Source organism: Erinaceus europaeus, chromosome 15 (assembly GCF_950295315.1).
Source record: "Erinaceus europaeus chromosome 15, mEriEur2.1, whole genome shotgun sequence".
NCBI classification, from domain to species: Eukaryota; Metazoa; Chordata; class Mammalia; order Eulipotyphla; family Erinaceidae; genus Erinaceus; species Erinaceus europaeus.
In genome coordinates, this window is record NC_080176.1 from 13,046,521 (window position 1) to 13,065,910 (window position 19,390).

The window sequence follows — 19,390 nt, forward strand, 5'->3', positions numbered from 1 at the left end:
GTACAGAGTAACTATGTTTGACCAAATGCTCTGACGTGGATGTGGAAAAGAAAGAAAACTAAACCCCAAAGACTCCCAGCCTCCTTTCCATCCACAAACAATTCTGTTGTCTCATTCAGCAGAGTTCTGAGTCTACTAACTAGAGGGGAAGCTTAGCATTTGTGAAATAAATCCACTCGGGTGGAAATGCCTCCTGGCTTATCTTTCCTGGGAGTAGTTGGGGAGGAAAAAGGGAATTGAGAAAAGTTCAAGGGCATGTTCCCAGCTGGAAAACAAGAGGGTAGCCTTCCTCCCACACTCTGTACTAGAGAAGCCATAGCAGCTACATGGGATTAGCTTTATTTAAGTGGATCTACCCTGAGAAGCAAGACCTGCATCCCTGTCACATATGTGCTGGATTTTTTTATTATGATCTTTATTTATTGGATAGAGACAGCCAGAAACCTAAAGGGAAGTGGGAGATAGAGAGGGAGTAAGACAGAGAGACACCTGCAGAACTGCTTCACCACTTGTGAAGCTTTCCCCCTGCAGGTGGGGACTGGGGGCTTGAACCCGGGTCCTTGTGCACTGTAAGCAGTGCTTTCAACCAGGTGTGCCACCACCTGGCCCCAAGTGCTGGATTTTTGAAGGCAGTATTACCAAAAGAGAATATAAAGTACAAAGTATTCCATTAAACATATTTTCATATTGGTTACATGTTGAAATGATAATATCTTGGGTCTCTCAGATCAAATACAATGTTAAAATTAATTTCATCTGTTCCTTTACATGTAAAAAGTTCACAGCTATGAGGGTGTTTTAAATCACTGACAAGCTAGTGCTGGTCTAGATGATTGCTAATCTTTGTGTACACAGGCGGTCCCTGTTCAGCAGTTATCAGAGTGCACGCTGTGTACCAGGCAAAGGTCTCATGATTTCAGATGCTGCTATTGTTGTTATTATTATTACTACTACTACTATTATTGCAAGTGTCCAGGCACTTATCAAAGACACTATAAGAGAGAAAATACTGCGTAGTCCCACTTACCTGAGGAATCCAGAATAATTAAACTCATGGGAGAAGAGAGTCGTCTGTGGGCACCGAGGCTGGAGTTTGGGGGTGGGGGGGATGCTGCTTTCAGTTGTGCAAGGCGAGTGCATTTGAACGGTTAATGGTACAGCTTAGTCCAGGTGGTGAACAACACTGGATCTGCTCTTATGCATCTGCTAAGAGGGAGGCTGTGTGGCAAGTGCCCTTATAACTACAGTAAAGCGTAGGTAGGAGGCAGGAGGAATCCTCTGGATGGTGGATATGTCTATGGCATAAACTAACTGTTGGATGGTCTCATGTACTTCCTAATAAACTCATCAAGTTGCTTGCAGTCAGCATGTCCAGCTTTTTTTGTAAGTTAACCTTGTCTCAATGAATTCTTTCTTTGAAAAGAACAAGAATGCCCTGGGCGTTTTACTAGGGTGGAGAAATGAGCAAAGGTGAGAATGACACTTAGGAGAGTGGTGCCTTCTACTGAGTGATGGGGAAGGAAGAGGCAGTTAGTCATGGGGTCTCGTTAGGATCCTTGAAGTGTGGTACTGTTGACTGAGTTCTCACCATGTGTGTGCTCAGTGCTATGTATTGGCTCAGTGAAGTTTCCCCACAATCTCTGAGGTCAGTGCTGTTACTGACTCTGTTTTGCAAATGGGGAAACTGAGTCCCAGGGAGTCTAAAGACTGTGCCTGGAATTACATGGCTCTTTCCTAGAAAAGCACATAGTTCACCAGTTGGAGTTGGGACTTCACCTGAGCACTCTGACTCAGCCTCTCAAAGTGATGGCAGTGAGGGTAACAGAGCTAGACCCTGGGCTCGGGCAAGCTGAGCTTGACTCCTGATTCTCACTCTTGCTAGTAATTCAGGCACCTATTTCCTGTACCCTGATATCATTAAAGTATCTCTTTCCCCATCTGAAAACTAGGGCGATAGTTTTTGTTGGGGGGCAGGCATTGGTGCACCCTATTAAGTGCACATATCACCATGCACAAGAACCCAGGTTCAAGTCCCCCGCTCCCTACCTGCAGGAGGAACGCTTTATGAATGGTGAAGCAGATTTGTAGGTGTCTCTCTTTCTGGCCCTCATTTCTTCTTCCCTCTTAGTTTCTCTCTGTCCTGTCAAATAAAAATAGAGAGGAAAAAAAAATGGAAAAAATGGCCACCAGGAGTGGTGGGTTTGTAGTATAGGCACCAAACACCAGCGATAACCCTGGAGGCGAAAACAAAACAAAACAGTATTTGTTTAACATTTTGGAAGATGAAGGAACTTTGTATTCTGAATTGTTTTTATTGCTTTAACATCAGTTTACCACATTAAAAGATTTTAAGACTGTAATTTCACATGCACCTTTGTATGTGTGCATAAAACTCACCACCTCAGGGAGTCGGGTGGTAGCGCAATGGGTTAAGTGCAGGTGGCGCAAAGTGCAAGGACCGGCGTAAGGATCCTGGTTCGAGCCCCCAGCTCTCCACCTGCAGGGGGTTCACTTCAGTCAGTGAAGCAGGTCTGCAGGTGTCTATCTCTCTCTACCCCTCTCTGTCTCCCCCTCTTCTCTCCATTTCTCTGGGTTCTATCCAACAAAGACGACAACAATAAGAACTACAACAATAAAACAACAAGGGCAACAAAAGGGAATAAATAAAACAAAAAAACTCACCACCTCGTGCTACGGAGATAGCATAATTGTTGTGCAAAGAGCCTTCTGTTTTGGAGACTTCGAGGTGCCAGATTTAATCCCCAACACCACCTTAAGCCAGAGCTGAGCAATGGTCTAGTGAAAAAAAAATTTTTGTGGTAGTTGTTGTTGTTGATGTCATTGTTAGATAGGACAGAGAGAAATGGAGAGAGGAGGGAAAGACAGAGAAGGGAAGAGAAAGATAAACTCCTGCAGATCTGCTTCACTGCTTGTGAAGTGACTCCCCTGCAGTTGGGGAGCGGGGGGTTTGAACTGGGATCCTGAAGCCGGTCCTTGGGCTTCGCACCACGTGCGCTTAACCCACTGTGCTACTACCTGACTCCCATATTTCAATGATTTTAATAAAGAGAGATACAGAGAGAGAAAGAGATGGAGAGACTAGAGCACTGCTCAGTTTTCTTTTTTCTCTTTTTCTTCTTTTTTTAGGTTATTTATTTATTCCCTTTTGTTGCCCTTTTTAAAAAATTTATTTACTCCCTTTTGTCACCCTTGTTGTTTTTATTGTTGTGGTTATTATTGTTGTTATTTTTTGATAGGACAGAGAGAAATCGAGAGAGGAGGGGGAAACAGAGAGGCAGAGAAAGATAGACACCTGCAGACCTGTTTCACCACCTGTGAAGCGACTCCCCTGCAGGTGGGGAGCCAAGGGCTCTAACTGGGATCCTTATGCCGGTCCTTGCGCTTTGAGCTAAGTGCGCTTAACCCGCTGCGCTACTGCCCAACTCCCTCTGGTGAAAATTTTTTTAAATAATAAATAAATACATCTCACCACCTCCACCACTGAAGTTGCTGTGCCATCACACCAAATGGAGAGCTCCACTCATCTCTCTGTCCCCATCTCCTCTGACACCACCAGAGTCCTCACAGAATCTAAGAGACTTTTTGGTCACTGTTATTATTGTTGTTATTCGTAAGTTTGTTTGATTTAGTTACTTGTATTCCACATATAAGTCAATCAATCTAGTAAGCTGTCTTTCACTTATTTCACTTGTTAACATAGTCAACAACTCCAGTGTCATTCATTGTTTTAAAACTTTTTAGTATTTTATTATCTTTATTTGTATATTGGATAGAGACAGCCAGAAATTGAGAGGGAACAGGGAGATAGAGAGGGAGAGAGACAGAGAGAGACCTGCAGCCCTGCTTCACCACTTGTGAAGCTTTCCCCCTGCAGGTGGGGGCTGGAGGTTCAAACCCAGGTCCTAGCGAATTCTAACGTCTGCTCAACCAGGTGTGCCACCACCCAACCCCTTCATTCATTTTGTCCCAAAGGATAAAATGTCAGAGGGTTATTCCTTTGAGTACCTGTCCCACAGCTTCCTTATCTAACCATCAATCAATCAATGGACGCTGAGGTTGATTCCATATTTTGGCTGTTGTGAACAGTGCAGCTACAAACACAGAGGTGCAGATACCCTTTTGAATTAGTATTTCCATGTCCTTAGGATGTGTATGCAATTCATTTGGAATAATGTCTTCACTCAGGAGCATCATGGCAATGTCAAATCTCGACAGTGCTGCCAAGCTCTTGAAGTGGCCCAGGTCCTGTCTCTGCCCGCCGTGGTGATGCTAACTGTCACTTCTGATGGCTTTCTAGGTCTGGAGTCCAGGCGACCCAGCTCCCCACTTATCGACATCAAGCCCATTGAGTTTGGCGTTTTCAGTGCCAAGAAGGAGCCCATCCAGCCTTCGGTGCTCAGACGGACCTACACCCCTGATGACTATTTCCGCAAATTCGAGCCCCGCCTGTACTCCCTGGACTCCAATGGTGATGATGTGGACTTCCTGACTGATGAGGAGATCCTGTCCAAGTACCAGCTGGGCATGTTGCATTTCAGCACCCAGTACGATCTCCTACACAACCACCTGACAGTGCGAGTGATCGAGGCCCGGGACCTGCCGCCACCCATCTCCCACGACGGTGCACGCCAGGACATGGCGCACTCCAACCCCTACGTCAAGATTTGCCTGCTGCCGGACCAGAAGAACTCCAAGCAGACCGGGGTCAAGCGCAAGACGCAGAAGCCCGTATTCGAGGAGCGCTACACCTTCGAGATCCCCTTCCTAGAAGCCCAGAGGCGGACCCTGCTGCTCACCGTGGTGGATTTCGACAAGTTCTCTCGCCACTGTGTCATTGGGAAGGTGTCTGTGCCTCTGTGTGAGGTGGACCTGGTGAAAGGCGGCCACTGGTGGAAGGCGCTGATCCCCAGCTCTCAGGTGAGGGTGCGGCCGCCTCAGTGGGAGCTTAAAAAAATCATCACTTGAGGGGCCTAGGTGGTGGTGCACCCAGTTAAGCTCACATACTACTAAGCTCAAGGACCCGGGTTCAAGCCTCTGCTCCCCATTTACAGGAGTCCACTTCACAAGTGGTGAAGCAGGTCTTCAGGTGTCTATCTATCTCTCCCTCTCTTTATCTCCCCTGCATCAATTTCTCTCTGTCCTACCTAATTTTAAAAAAATGGAAAAAGTGGGAGCAGTGGATTCATAGTGCCAGCACTAAGCCCCAACAATAACCCTGGTGGCAAAAAGAAAAAAAGTTATCACTTTTATCTTCCTACTGTCCATAAAAAAAAAAAAAAAAACTCTCAGGGGCTGGGCAGTAGTGCAATAGATTAAGTGCACATGGCACAAAGTGCAAGGACTGGCCTAAGGATCCTGGTTTAAGCCACCAACTCCCTACCTGCAGAGGGGTTGCTTCACAAGCGGTGAAGCAGGTCTGCAGGTGACTTATCTTTCTCCCCTCTGTCTTCCTGTCTTCTATCAATCTCTGTCTGTCCTGTCCAACTACAATGACAGCACTAACAACAATGATAATAATAACAACAATGATAAACAACAATGGCAAAAATGGCCTCTAAGAGCAGTGGATTCGTAGTGTAGGCACCAAACCCCAGCAATAACCCTGTATGCAAAAAAACAAACAAAAAAAAAACCCTCTCTTTTTTGGAATAACTCATGGGCTGTTGCAAACACAGGGCAGTTCCTGTGTGACCTTCCTTAATCCAACTTTCTTGATGAGGAGTCTTACACAACCAGAGGGTACTGTGCTACAGACCTTATTCATTTTTCTCGAGTTGATATGTACTGGTGTGTGTGTGTGTGTGTGTGTGTGTGTGTGTGTGTGTGTGTTCTATCACACATAACCACCACCACCCTGGGAGCTCTCTCTGTCACTGATGTTGGGTTCTTTAATAAGGTGAATGATTGTCTAGGGCATGCAGTTATCCATCATTCTGACTTTCAGGGAGTGCCGGGGGTAAGATAAAATGAGGGCTGAAGAGTAGGGTGATGGATGGTTTTCAGGTAAATTGAGAGATCGACTTCCTTCCCCTTTGAAGCCCAGGTACATTCTCCTGGCATCTTGGGGAGCCACCATGAGGCTGTCCGTGCCCTGTGAGCTATTGTTGGGTTCCCTGCCATAAAAGATGCACGTGCTATAAGAGAATGGAGTGCCTTGTGGGTAGCAGGTTGTGGAGGGAGTCCAGGAGGAGAAAACTCCACCAGTCAGAGGCAGTTTGGTCTTCCCCATAGGAGACAACAATCCTGTGTGACACAGACTGGACTCTTTTGTGTCCACTCACCAAAGGGATTCTCTAAGGTGGGTCCTGCTGGGGGGGGGCCGAGGTGACACAGCATCTCAGGTCTGGGATATGAGGACTAGAAGGACCGCTACTGAGTCACAGTGTGTGCACATGTGTTCTCAAAGGTGTGCATATGAGCATGTGGAAACACTAGTGTTTAGGTATGTTTAGGTCATGTGTGTGCATGTGTGTATAAGAGAGTGTATTTATGAGCATGTACGTCTGTGTGTTCAAGTATATGAGTGCACATATGTGGGCGTGTGTACACCTCTGCAAAGCCAGGACATTTTATCCCTCACTCCCTCTCTCTTTTTATTTTTTAAAGACTTTATTTATTTTGGATACAGAGAGAAATCAAGAGGGAAAGGGGAGATAGAGAAGGAGACAGAGAGACACCTGTAGCACTCTTTTTTTTTACCACCTGTGAAGCTTCCCCCTGCAAGTGGGGACCAGTGGGGGGAGGGCTTGAACCCCAATCTTTGCACACTGTAATATGTGCAGTCAACCAAATGTGCCATCACCTGGTCCCTTTCCAAATTTAGATTTTCCAAAAAGAAGACTCGGAGGTAAGGGGCATCATTTACTATGGAGGTAACAACAGAAGAAATAGCAGGAGGGGGTACTCAGGTCACAGAAAGGCTGTGTTATCAGGCCAGTTGCCTTTGTAAGTGACAGGAGCTGAATCCTGCTATAGAAATTAAGAACCAAAGTCAGACACTCAACTCAGAGTCTTTTGCCCAAGGGGTGAAGGAGCTGAGACATTTATACACCTGCTCCTGTCAACCACTGAGTGATAGGTGTCAGAGATGGGAAATTCATTCCCTGGGATTTCTTGCCTGTTGCACAAGCAAGCCAAGAGAACTCTGACATACACAGGTGTAGACAAGGGCAGGAGGTGGCAGCTGGTTGCAGGCCCATGCTTTCCATAGTCATTAGGGCCAGGGGTGGGCAAGATATTGGGTGCTTTCTGTGTGTTGTCCTTGAGATTTGGCTTTTCTCTGGATTTCCAAACATTAAGAAACTTGTAGTTAGAAGGAGACACTCTTGATAAAATAAATTCCAAAGGATCTAGCACCATTCTTTCTGTCATTGGAATTGCCTGAGGATATAATGGTTCTGACACTCCACACCAGGCCACCTTCTGGTGTTGGCTGAAAGGGCCCTGTGACTCACAATTGAGGAAGAGAAGGAAATTGGAAGTAAAGAATATTAAAGTCGTGTGTGTGTGTGTGTGTGTGTGTGTGGTAGTTATTTATTTTTATTTTTAATTTAATGAGAAAATTGGAGCATCTGTCTTGTATATTTCGTACTGAGAATCGAACTCAGGACCTCACATTTCCCCTGGTCCTCTCTCCCAGCGGCCGTACCTGTTGTTCAGGTCTCTGTTCTGGTAGTGTGGGGTGTGTTTTCATCCTTCCGGAACAGAGACTCTTCTCACCAGCCACGCAGGCCCCCCCCCCCCAATCTCTCAGAAGAGCTGGAGCAGCAGAGAGAAAGAGCTGTCCTCCTGAGCTGGGACAACACCTAAAAGCTGCTCTGTCACCCTGCTCTGGTGGCGGTCCCCACACAGGGCTCACCGTAATCCCATCTTGGCTTCCCTCTGCTTCTGTTTGTCATCCTTCTGAAGACCATACCTCTTATGGGCAGTCTCCCCTGCTAGCATGCAAAGCCCTGGAGGGCAGAGATCTTTGTTCTGTGTTACTCATTTCTCCGTCTTCTGCATCTAGAATGGGGCCTGTCAGGCATACTGTAACACTCAATTATATTTATTGAAAGAATGAAGGGTGGGAAGAATGATTCCCATGCCGAGTGGATTTCCTTCTTTCTTCTTTCCTGTTTCCTTCTTTTACCCGTCCTTCCTTCCTTTCCTCCTTCTTCACCTGTCCTTTCTGTCTTCCTCCTCTCTCTTCTGTCTCCTCATTCCTTCTCCAGGAAAGACTCATGGGTTCATTTCTCACATCCCAGGCTTACTCTGGTGTTCATGCTCTTCGAGTGGAAACATCAGTTGTCTGTGTTAGCAGAGCCTGAGAGAGGGCCCTGGGTGTGGAGTAGTTTCTGGGGAGGGGAGGGCTGGGAAGTTGTAAGTGGGTGAGGAAATGACAGTTAGTAGAGGACCAGATGAGTGAGGGAGTGAGGCTGGAGGCTACCCAGGGCGAGAGTATTCTTGCTCTCTTGTACAGTGATCCTGAGACAGGAGCACAGGAAGCCTAAGACCAAGTGTGAAGGCCCTGAGGTAGGAAGGAGCTGCCTGGCATGCTGGAGGATGTGGTAGGGGAAGCAGGCTGCATCCCATAAGTCATGTAGACTGAGATCAGACTTGGGCTTTAATCCTAAGGGTGATGAGAAGGGCTCAGGGTTTTGAGATAGAGACTGTCACCCCATCAGGCCTCCCTGGAGAGAAATCCCATTTGTACATAAAAGCCAGTGACTCAAAAAATAAAAGACAAGCCCAAGTTAAACATGGGGAGCAGTTTTGAATAGTCACTTAATAAAAGGAGACACGCACGAATGGCCCACAGGTTTCCCATGCTACCCCAAAGTGGAGTGTTCTGATGAGAGGACTAATTTGGCTGGTAACTTTTATTTTATTTATTTATTTTTTTTGCTGCCTGGGAACACTTTCAGTGCTAATTTATATCAATTAATCTAGCAAATTAGAATTCTCTACTTCCAGGTAGTGGAGGGAACATGCATGAGCATGTGAAAAGTGGCAGGCATATCTCGCCCTGAGGGCTGTGTAAACCTCCAGAGATGCCACTACACAGCCACCAGAATGTCAAAATCACAAAAGCTGACACTACCAAGTGCCAGCGAGGGGGTAAGCTCCTGGAGACTCTGTTGGGGGAATATCTGTGAGCTAAGCACTTAGGAAGAAAGTGATGGCAATTTCTCCTACAGCTAAAGATAAAATCTACCTGGGCTGGGTGGTGGCACACCTGGTTCAGCTCACAACTTAACCATTCACAAGGACCCCAGTTCAAGCCTTCTCTCCCCACCTGAAGAGGGAAGCTTCACCAGCGGTGAAGTAGGTCTGCAGGTGTCTTTTTTCTCTTCCTGTCTTTCCTGTCCTCTTAATTTCTCAGTATCCTATCAAATAAAATAGAAAGGAAGGGAGGGAGGGAAGGAGGAAAAAAAAAAAAAAAGGAAGGGAAGGAAGGAGGAAGGGAATACTTGGCCACCAGGAGCTTTGAATTTGTAGTGCTGGCACCATGCCCCAGTGACAACCCTGGCGACAATAAAAGTAAATTAATAAATATCTACCCTGTGGTCCAGCATGTCACTTGTAAGAGAAAGAAAACACTAAATCCACACACAAACTTGTCCTTGTCAAAACCCCTCACTGAAAATAGCTGGGTGTCCCTCAACAGAATAAAAGCATAACTATTCACTTAATAGAATGTGACTCAGCGATCAGAAAGAGTGAAACACCGATACGACATAGGTGAATATGTCAGAACTGTTACATTTAGTAGAACATTATGCTGAGATAAATAGAAGCCAGACCCAAGAGAGCACTTAGGTGTGCCTGCATTTAGATGATGTTGCAGGACCAGGAAGACAAATCTGCAGTGAAAAATCACAAATAGTGATTGTTCCCGGTGTCGTGGGGAAGAGGATAACTAGAAAGGGGGCAAGAGGGAAATTTGGGTACTGATAATGATGTTCACCGTCTGGACAGAACTTTGGGGGCTCAAAGTGGATTCAGTTGTCAGACTCACAAATATACTTAAGACATGTGCCCTTCTTTTTATTTTATTGTTTAAACTTTATTTACTTAATTTGACAGGATTAAGAAGGAAGTCAGAGAACCTGCAGCCCTGCTTCACCACTTGTGAAGCTTTCCCCCCGCAGGTGGGGACCAGGGACTCAAACCCAGGTCCTTGCACACTGTAGTGTGTGTGCTTAGCCAGGTGCATCGTTGCTGGGCTTCCTCCACTCCTCATGAGCCCTTCTTCATTTAGGGATTTCACCTGGAAAGACAAGAACCATAGGCAAACGTTAAACTCTGGCTCATGATAACGGCAGTGATATGCCTGGTAGTGTGATTGGAAGGGGATTAAAAGGGGACCTGGGCTAAGTCTGAGGCTTACTGTAAGATGCATTCAAGGGGCTAGGGAGGTGGCTCAGTGGCAAAGCACAGCCTAGAGTGTGTGAGCTTCTGAGTTCGGTTCCTGGCACCATGTGGGAACTGCAGGGAGAGCTCCACGGATGGTGGAGTAGTGCTTTACTGACTCTTTCTCTCACCTCCCCCCTTCACTCTCTCATCAAAAAAAAAAATGTGGTGTAGGTTAGGCTGGGGAGGTGGCTTAGTGGTTATATGTATGTGTGAGACCTTGAGTTTTTCCTCCAGGACCACATAAAGATGCATTCAAGGGGCTGGGAGATAGCTCACCCGGGAGAGAGATGTGAGGCCCTGAAATTGAGCCCCAGCACCGCATGGGAGCAGAAGGGACAGCACTCATGGTGGAGCAGTGCTTGTGGTGTCTTTCTCTCCTCTCTGTATCTCTTTCTCCCACCCCTCATCTCTCTAAAATAAAGAATGAAAAAAAAATGACCTTGAGAAGCTGCTTAGTGACATTAACATGTATGCACTGAGTCTCAGTATTGCATAAAAAACATTCAAAGTAGAGTATGAGATGTGCATTAAGACAGTCTAGTCTATTCTAAAGTGTTAAGTTGTAGAGTCACTAAAAAGAATAACTTCATTGTAGATAAGGGAGTTCACCAAACCACTTCTATCAACATTTCTGGATTTGAGAATGTTTGTATAAATAAATATTGGGGCGCACAAGAGAAGGATGTGGGGGCAAAGTTGGGAGTCATTTGCTGTGGTTTTCTGGGAAGACATGGCAACAGTCCATTCCCCAGGGGAAAGAGAGGAGTCTTGTGATCAGCTCAGGGTGACAGTTCCAAGGAAGAGTCTTTTTTTTTTAATTGGATAGAGACAGAAAAAAAACAAAAACAGAAAAGGAATGGGGAGATAGAGATGGAGAAAGATAGACATCTGCAGCACTACTTCACCACTTATGAAGCTTTCCCCTGCAGTTGGGGACTGTGGGCTTGAACCCAGGACCTGCACATGGTAATGTGTGCACTTAATCAGGTGTACCACCACACTGCCCTGAGAAGGCCGCGTCTTTGATGCCTAGGACTAGCTGTTTGATGTTAAACTCCAGGTTCTGAAACCCAGGGACCAAGGGCTGCTCTTCTCTCTGTGCACCTACTCCTGAGTAGGAAGGAAGGAAGGGAGGAAGGGTTTGCCTGTTAAAACTTGACAGATGGGTTGGTTGGAAGTCTGGCTCCAATGCTTACTGCTGGCTGGCATGCCTGGTCTCGTGAGCTGGTATGACTGCCCAAGTGACAATATAGGCTGCTATCAGGATTGAAGCACTAAGGGATGGAGTCACCCAGGTGACTGGCAGAAGTTCCTGAAGAAGAGGTCAGAGGGCTCACCTGATAAAGCACACATCTTGTTGTGTGTGAAACCCTGGGTTCAATACCCAGCCCCATATGGGAGCACAATGAACAGTGCCGGGGTAATTCCACAGGTGGTAGTATGATGGGCCTCTTCTGTCTGTCTCTTCCTCATTCAAAGTAGAGTATGAGATATGCATTAAAACAGTCTAGTCTGGGGGCCAGGCAGTAGCACAATGGGTTAAGTGCACATGGCATGAAGCTCAAGGTCTGGCGTAAAGATCCCGGTTTGAGCCTCCAGCTCCCCACCTGTGACCCCCCAGTCACTTCACAAGCGGCGAAGCAGGTCTTCAAGTGTCTAACTTTCTCCCTCTCTGTCTTTCCCTCCTCTCTCCATTTCTCTCTGTCCTATCCAACAGCAATAACAATAACAACAACAACTAGGACAACAAAAATGGGGGGGATGGCCTCCAGGAACAGTGGATTCGTAGTACGGGAGCCAAGCCCCAGCGATAACCCTGGAGAGAAAAAGAAAAAGAAAGAAAAAAAGACAGTCTATTCTAAAGTGGTAATTGTAGAGTCACTAACATAAATAAATTCTGGCCCATCATATTACCACCTGGGTTCATTTGTCACAGCATTAGAGAGAAAGAGAGCGAGCCTGAAAGATAGCTCACCTGGGAGGGCGTCTGCTTTTCCAGGTGTTTGACCTAGGTTCAAGCCTAGCTGTCACCACACAGCAGGAAGCTTCAGTGCTGTGGTATCTTTCCCTCTATCCCTCTCTCTAACCATCTCTCCTTTCCCATAGTCTCTTAAGTATTTAGACTTCTCTCTCTCTCAATATATATAAAGAATTGGGTGTTGGAGACCACTAGGCAGGACTGCACGTGAGGACCTCTGTTCATTCCCCAGTGCCACATGAAAATAATAATAGTTGCTTGTTCCTGCATTGCAGGGACTCTGTCTCTTTTGCTCACAGTTGTGTCCTTGGTAGCCAGCACAGTTGTTCAGTATTGCAATCTCAGGTATGAGAGTCTGTTTTTTGTAACCATTATGCTATCTGCCTCCACCCTAGGGAAAGTTTCTCTCTCCTTCCTTCCTTCCTTTACTCATTCCTTCCATCCTTTCTCTCTCTCTCTGTCTCTCTCTCTTCCTCTCTCCCTCCCTCTCTCTATCTTCCTTTCTTTTTTTAATTTTTTTAATTTATAAAAAGGAAACTGACTAAACCTTAGGATAGAGGGGTACAACTTCACACAATTCCCACCACAAGAACTCCGTATCCCATCCCCTCCCCTGATAGCTTTCCTATTCTTTAACCCTCTGGGAGTATGGACCCAAGGTCATTGTGGGATGCAGAAGGTGGAAGGTCTGGCTTCTGTAGTTGCTTCCCCGCTGAACATGGGTGTTGGAAGGTGGATCCATACTCCCAGCCTGTCTTTCTCTTTCCCTAGTGGGGAAGGGCTCTGGGGAAGCAGAGCTCCAGAACATATTGGTGGGGTTGTCTGTCCAGGGAAGTCTGGTTGGCATCATGCTAGCAACTGTAACCAGTTGGTTGAAAATAGAGTTAACATACAAAGCCAAACAAATTGTTGACCAATCATGGACCTAAAGGCTGGAATAGTGCAGATGAAGAGTTTGGGAGGGGCTTTCCATTTTGTAGATAGCTACTAGGCATATTTTAGTTATATTCCAAAAGGCCTGTGGCTATTAGTGTTTTTTGTTTGTTTGTTTGTTTGTTTTGCCTGAGCCTGAAATCTGATATGCAGGTGGATCCTAATTATTGTCTTGAGAGGTGATGTCATGGCTGGCAGAAGGACCAGAAAGCTGGATCAGGGAAGAGAGTAGCTCTCAAATATGGGAAAGGTATAAATATTGTTGACTGTAAACCCCATCAATTTGATCTGATTTGGTGCCCATATTCAGCATAGGAGCCTAAGTGACCCCTGCTTCCCTCTAGACCTGAGTTCACATTCTGTAGTCATGAATAGGAACGTTCCAAGCTGCCCCAATTTAAGGATCCATCTTCCTCAGGTGCAACATAGAGTATGTTGTCCATCCTCTCTTCAGAGGATGGAACATTCTCTACCATTGTTGATCCAAGTTGAGGGCAAGGCCCTGTGGGGGTCCACAAAAGGGTCTACATTGTGTTGTTCCTGATAGAGATGGCTAGTAACAATGGAGAGAGGGATTTATTTGAGGTCTAGGCCCATCATGTCTTTTTGGGAATCCCAGGACTCCCCGACTAGGGCCCCAGCTGATAGGGTGGCCTGATAGTGACTGAAGAGTCATCATTAAAGTATGCCAGTCTCTTGCCCTTATTCAGCTTTTGCAGTCCTTGCTTTGATAAAGTTAGCTTTGGAGTGAGTGAGGGAAGTATAATAGGAAGTAGGTGAGGAGGGTATCTAAGTCCAAGTAGACACTATTTCATTATGAACTTGATACTGACTCACTGCAGACTATTGTGTACTTTTGCTTTCAGGTATGTATTTTGCCCTAACTTACAGATACATGTGAATGTATGCCCTATCTCATGGGACCTGGTCTATATCTAGGTTTTGGGACTTTGTTAGGAAGTGAACCACCTGGATTGGAATTAGAGAATCCTATGAGAAGAAAGGTCTCACCTGAGTAATGAGGCTGAAGGGTTGACATTCCACACCTGGCATCTCTGGATGCGGTCTGAAGTGAAGCTGCTGAGGTGGTACTTGTTGCATTGATTAGGCTGGGATCAGCAGATGCAATATCATTTGGTATATGAATTGAGAGAGGCATGCAGGAAAGTGAGCCCCACCCCAGAGGTTCCAGGACTGGGGGAAATAAGGCTCTAAAGAGGAAGCAGGAGGACCCTGCTGTCTTAGGGTTTAAGAAGACAATAGGTATTTATAACTATAATCACATTTGGCAGTTGGGTTAACATTGAAATATCCCTTTGTCGTGATTTGCTATATCATACACAACATCACTGTAATTTATGTCCTTTGACATTATTTGTATATAGCTGTGCCACCGGTTGCTTCTGTTCTCCCTGGCCTAAGCTTTTTAGAGAGTCAACATATCAAAGACTCAGCCTATGTATTAAAAAGACTCAGTCTGTGATTTAAAAATTTTGAGACATTCAATTTCCCCCCTCTCATATTAATTATATAGTGATTTATATGACTACAAATTGATAGGAGTGTACATAAACACCATTCCCACCACCAAAAGACTGTTCCCCACCCCCCCGTGAAGCTGAACATCCACCCTCACCCTCACCCTCACCCTCACCCTCACCCCAGGGTTTTTACTTTGGTGCCCTACTTCTCTCTTCCTTTCTTTCTTTCTTTTAACCAGAGCACTGCTCAGCTCTGGTTTATGGTGGTGCAGGGGATTGAACCTGGGATGTTCAATCTCTAGATAATCATTAAGCACCTATTATGTGCTAGCTGTGTGCTCAGGATGTTTTTGACTGCAAGGTTAGGTTGGGTCTGAGGTTGGGGAGCAATTGGTGAAGCACTGAGAAGCAGATGGAAAGGGGGTTTTCCTATGCATAACTGGGGTGAGCAGTTGGAAAAGGGTCTGGGGGGTGGGCTCTGGGCTTGAAGGCCCTCCCTTTACTGGTGGAGCTGGTCCCAGAAGCCTCTCTGTAAATACCCCAATTTGTTGTGACAGCTGCCGCTGCTTCTTGAGGGCCACTCTCCCTGACTTCATTTCATCCTGTTAGTCCTTGATGGCGGGTACTGGAAAGCTGGACACAGGGCTTCGTGCCCAATAGCGTTGCAAGTTCTGGAGCAATCTCAGCTAAGCAGCTGTCTCTGCATCACACGCTCACGGGGGGTTCGATGTAGGATCAAATTAATATGTCACTCTTTCATGATGCCTGAGTGGATCTGAAGTAGGTTGATCTAATTTGGACGGCCGTTGAGTCCTAGACAAACTCTGAGACATCAAATAGTTTGCATCTTGCATCTTCCCCAGAAGGTTCAGCTTCAGAGGCAGGATATAAAGAAGGCCTTCTCTTGATTGCTGTCCACCAAGGTTGTGCTGTGCACCCTCCATGAGTGCACAATCTCATGGTGCAGAAAGATGGGAGAGAAGGTTGGGCGATGGCACGCCTAGTTAAGTGCACACGAAAATTACCATGCACGAAGACCAGGTTTGAGCCTCCGTTATCCACCTGCAGGTGGGAATCTTCATGAGCAGTGAAGTAGGTCTGCAGGTGTCTCTCTCTCTCTCTCCCCCCCCCTCTCTCTCTCTCTCCTACCCCTCTCAATTTCTCTCTGTTCTATCAAATAAAATGAAAGAAACAAAGAGAGAAAAAATGGCCACCAGAAGCAGTGGATTCATAGTGCTGGTACCAAGCCTCTGTGATAACCCTGGTGGTGAGAGAGAGTGAGAGAGAGAGAAAGAGAGAGAAAGAGGAGAAAAAGAGAGAAGAGAGGACAGAGAGAGAAGAGGAGGGGAGGGGAGGGAGGGGAGTGGTTACTGCCTTAGAAGTGAGCGGGAACCATACCTCACATCCGTTAACCAAGTTCAGATGTCCCAAGGATTTATGTTCAAAAAATCAGATTTAAAATTTTAGGAGGAAGAAAAGAGAATATACTTATGACCTTAATGTAGTAAAAATTTTCTAAAAGAAGTCATAAAATGTAAACCGTGGGGGGGGGCTGGATGGTGGCATACCCAGTTGAATGGACATGCTACAATGTGCAAGGGCCCGGGTTCAAGCCCTCAGCCCCCACCTGCATGGAAAGCTTCACAAATGGTGAAGCAGGGCTGCAGTTCTCTCTCTGTTGCTCTCCCTCTCCATCTCTCTGTTCCTTTCAATTTCTGGCTATCTCTACTCAATAAATAAATATAATAAAAAAGTTTAAAAATAAATAAATAAAATTTTAAAAACATATGGGGAAGGACAAGTATATTCTGCAATGCAAAGTTTATGGTCATCTGCAACTAGAAGTGGCTCCAGTACAGAGCAGGACGTGCATGCTTGAGGCCCCGAGTTTGGTTTCCTAGCACCTCATATGCTGGAGTGATGCTGAGTTTCTCCCTCTTCAAATAGGTCAGTAAACATTTAAAAATCATCAACTCTGGCTCATCAGAAGATAATGGTATTAAAAAATATGGGGCGATAAGATACAAACTGGGAGAATGTGTTTGGTCTCCATATGTTTCAGCATGCTAGGGCTTTGTAACAAGGGCCACACACTGAGTGGCTTAAACAACAGGAATGTATTGTGTCTCAGTCATCCAGATGCCGACAGGTCTGTGCTCCCTCAAAAGGCTTGAGGAAGAATCTGTTCTGGGGCTCTCTCCTAACATCTGATGATTTCTTGGCTTGTATCTTCCTAACTCCAGGTTTCACGTGGCCTTCTCCCTGTGTGCATGTCTGTGTTCTAGGTCCCCCTTTTATAAGAGAGGGCGCCAGTCATATTGGACTAGAGGCCCACTCTATTCCAGAATGATGTTACCTTAACCCAGCAATGGACATGTGTCACCTAGCTATAGGGATATAGTCAGAGAATGGCATCCTTAGGGGATTTCATCATCATGGTGCAGATGTCAGAGAAAGGTAGGGTCTGTTACATGCCTAGGCTTTTTGGTGCCACCTGTTGGAACTGCCATCCTCCTTGTGGTCAGTAACTGATCAAAAGCTCAATAAACAAAATCTAACTGTAACTACATCTGCAACAACCCATATTGAGAGACTGGGGTCTGGGATTTAAACAGGAATTTAGGGGGAATGAAATTTGACCCATAACATAGATATCCAGTAAATAATTTTAAGTCATTTAGCAAAGGTCTTCCTTCCTTCTCTTTTCTTTCTTCCTTTCGTCCTTTTTCTCTCTCTTTCTTTCTTTCTCCGTTTTTATCTTACTTTCTTTCTCCTTCTCCTCCTCTTCCTTCTTCTTTTTTGAGAGAGAGAAGTAGGCAGTGAGAAAGAGACATCACAGCACTGCTCCACTATCCATGGGACTCCCCCATTGACATCCATGGTGCTCTCATGTGGCCTTGAGGTTCAATCCCAGGGCCTCTCAATGTAGAAGGCACAAGTTATCTCTTGTTTTATTTATTTATTTTTAAAGACTTTTAAAAAATTATTATTATCTTTATTGGCTAGAGACAGCCAGAAATCAAGAGGGAGGTGGTGATAGAGAGGAAGAGAGACACCTGCAGACCTGCTTCACAAAGCTTTCCCCCCTGCAGGTGGGCACTGGGTTCTTGAACCTGGGTTCTTGTGCACTGTAACCTGCACACTCAACCAGGTGCACCACCACCAAGTCCCACCGGGATATATTTATAAATTAATAATATAAAGACAAAGACCCAATAGAAAAATGGGCAAAAAGAAAAACACAAGGTTTTCATAGCTGGAAAAGTATGAATAGCTGATAAACATGAAAAGATGCTTAACTGTTCTAGGAGTCAGGGAAATAGAAAATAAACCCATAGGAAGCTGCTCAGTAGACGGGAGTAATTAGAAAACCTGACAGAAACAGACAGATACAATCTGGTGTGAAATGTGTGTTGTCAGCCTCACCTTAGTATCATTGTGGGGGGGGGGCAGATATGGGGCTCACCCAGAAAGTCAGTGTATAAATGAAAACATGTTGAGTTTCAGTGATGCGCTGCTGAAACCTACATGTTGATAAATGCAAAAATCAGTAAGCAAAATAAAACTATTTCAGCAACCTCACTGACCCCAGAGCCATTTGTCAAAATGTTAATGTCCAGAGCTGGCAGCTTTGTGCGGAGACCTCTTCCTCTCCCTTTTCAGGTGACCATGAGATGAGTTCTGCTCTCTTGGCCAACAGTCTGGGAATTTCTTCTCTCTCTCTCTCTCTCTCTCTCTCTCTCTCTCTCTCTCTCTCTCTCACACACACACACACACACACACACACACATCTGACTTTTTTCTAGTACCTTGATATTTTATTTGACCCAGTGGCCCCCTCCCTCCTTGGTTCTGTGAGAATATAATCTCTAGAACAGGAAAACTGCCAAAATACCCAGTTAAAAATAAACAAAGCGGGCTGAGGAAATAGTACAGTGGTAGCAGTGCACAGGACTTGAGTGTGAGAGGGTCCAGGCTCAGTCATCAGTACCACCATAGCCAGAGCTGAGCAGTGCTCTGGTCAACAGCAAACAAACAAATGTAAACTGAATTATTTTCAATAAAACAAGTCAAATAAAAATAAACCAGAGAGGGGGAGGTAGCATCATAGTTATGCAAAAAAGACTTTCATACTTGAGGCTTCAAAGTCCCAGATTCAATCCCCAGCATCACTATAAGTCACAGCTGAGTAGCGCTCCAGTATCTCTCTCTCTGTATTTCTCTGTATCTATCTCATTGAAATAAAACAAATATACTTTAAAAATAAGCCAGTCATTAAAAAGTATTGGCTGGGCGGTGACACATCTGGTAAAGCACACATTAAAGTGTGCAAGGACCTGGGCTTAAGCCTCCAGTCCCCATCTGTAGGAGGAAAGCTTCCCAAGTGGTGAAGCAGTGCTGCAGGTGTCTCTCTTTCTCTCTCTCTCTCTTTTCTTTTTTTCCTTCCAGGGTTATCACTGGGGCTCGGGTGCCTACACTACGAATCCACTGCTTCTGGAGGCTTTTTTCCCCCTATGTTTTAAAAAAACATTTGTTTATTTATTGAATAGAGACAGCCAGAAATTGAGAGGGAAGGGGG

The 19,390-nt window shown here is 45.5% G+C and overlaps 1 protein-coding gene across 5 annotated transcripts in view; it reads left to right on the forward strand.

Moving 5' to 3' along the window:
• Positions 1-19,390, forward strand: part of SYT17 (synaptotagmin 17) — a 76,907-nt gene that overhangs the window by 14,779 nt on the left and 42,738 nt on the right. For all 5 annotated transcript variants that reach the window (XM_060172888.1, XM_016185341.2, XM_060172887.1 and 2 more), the window contains one exon: positions 4,319-4,938. In XM_060172888.1, the coding sequence (XP_060028871.1) occupies positions 4,319-4,938 (620 nt within the window). The remainder of the gene's footprint in view (positions 1-4,318; positions 4,939-19,390) is intronic.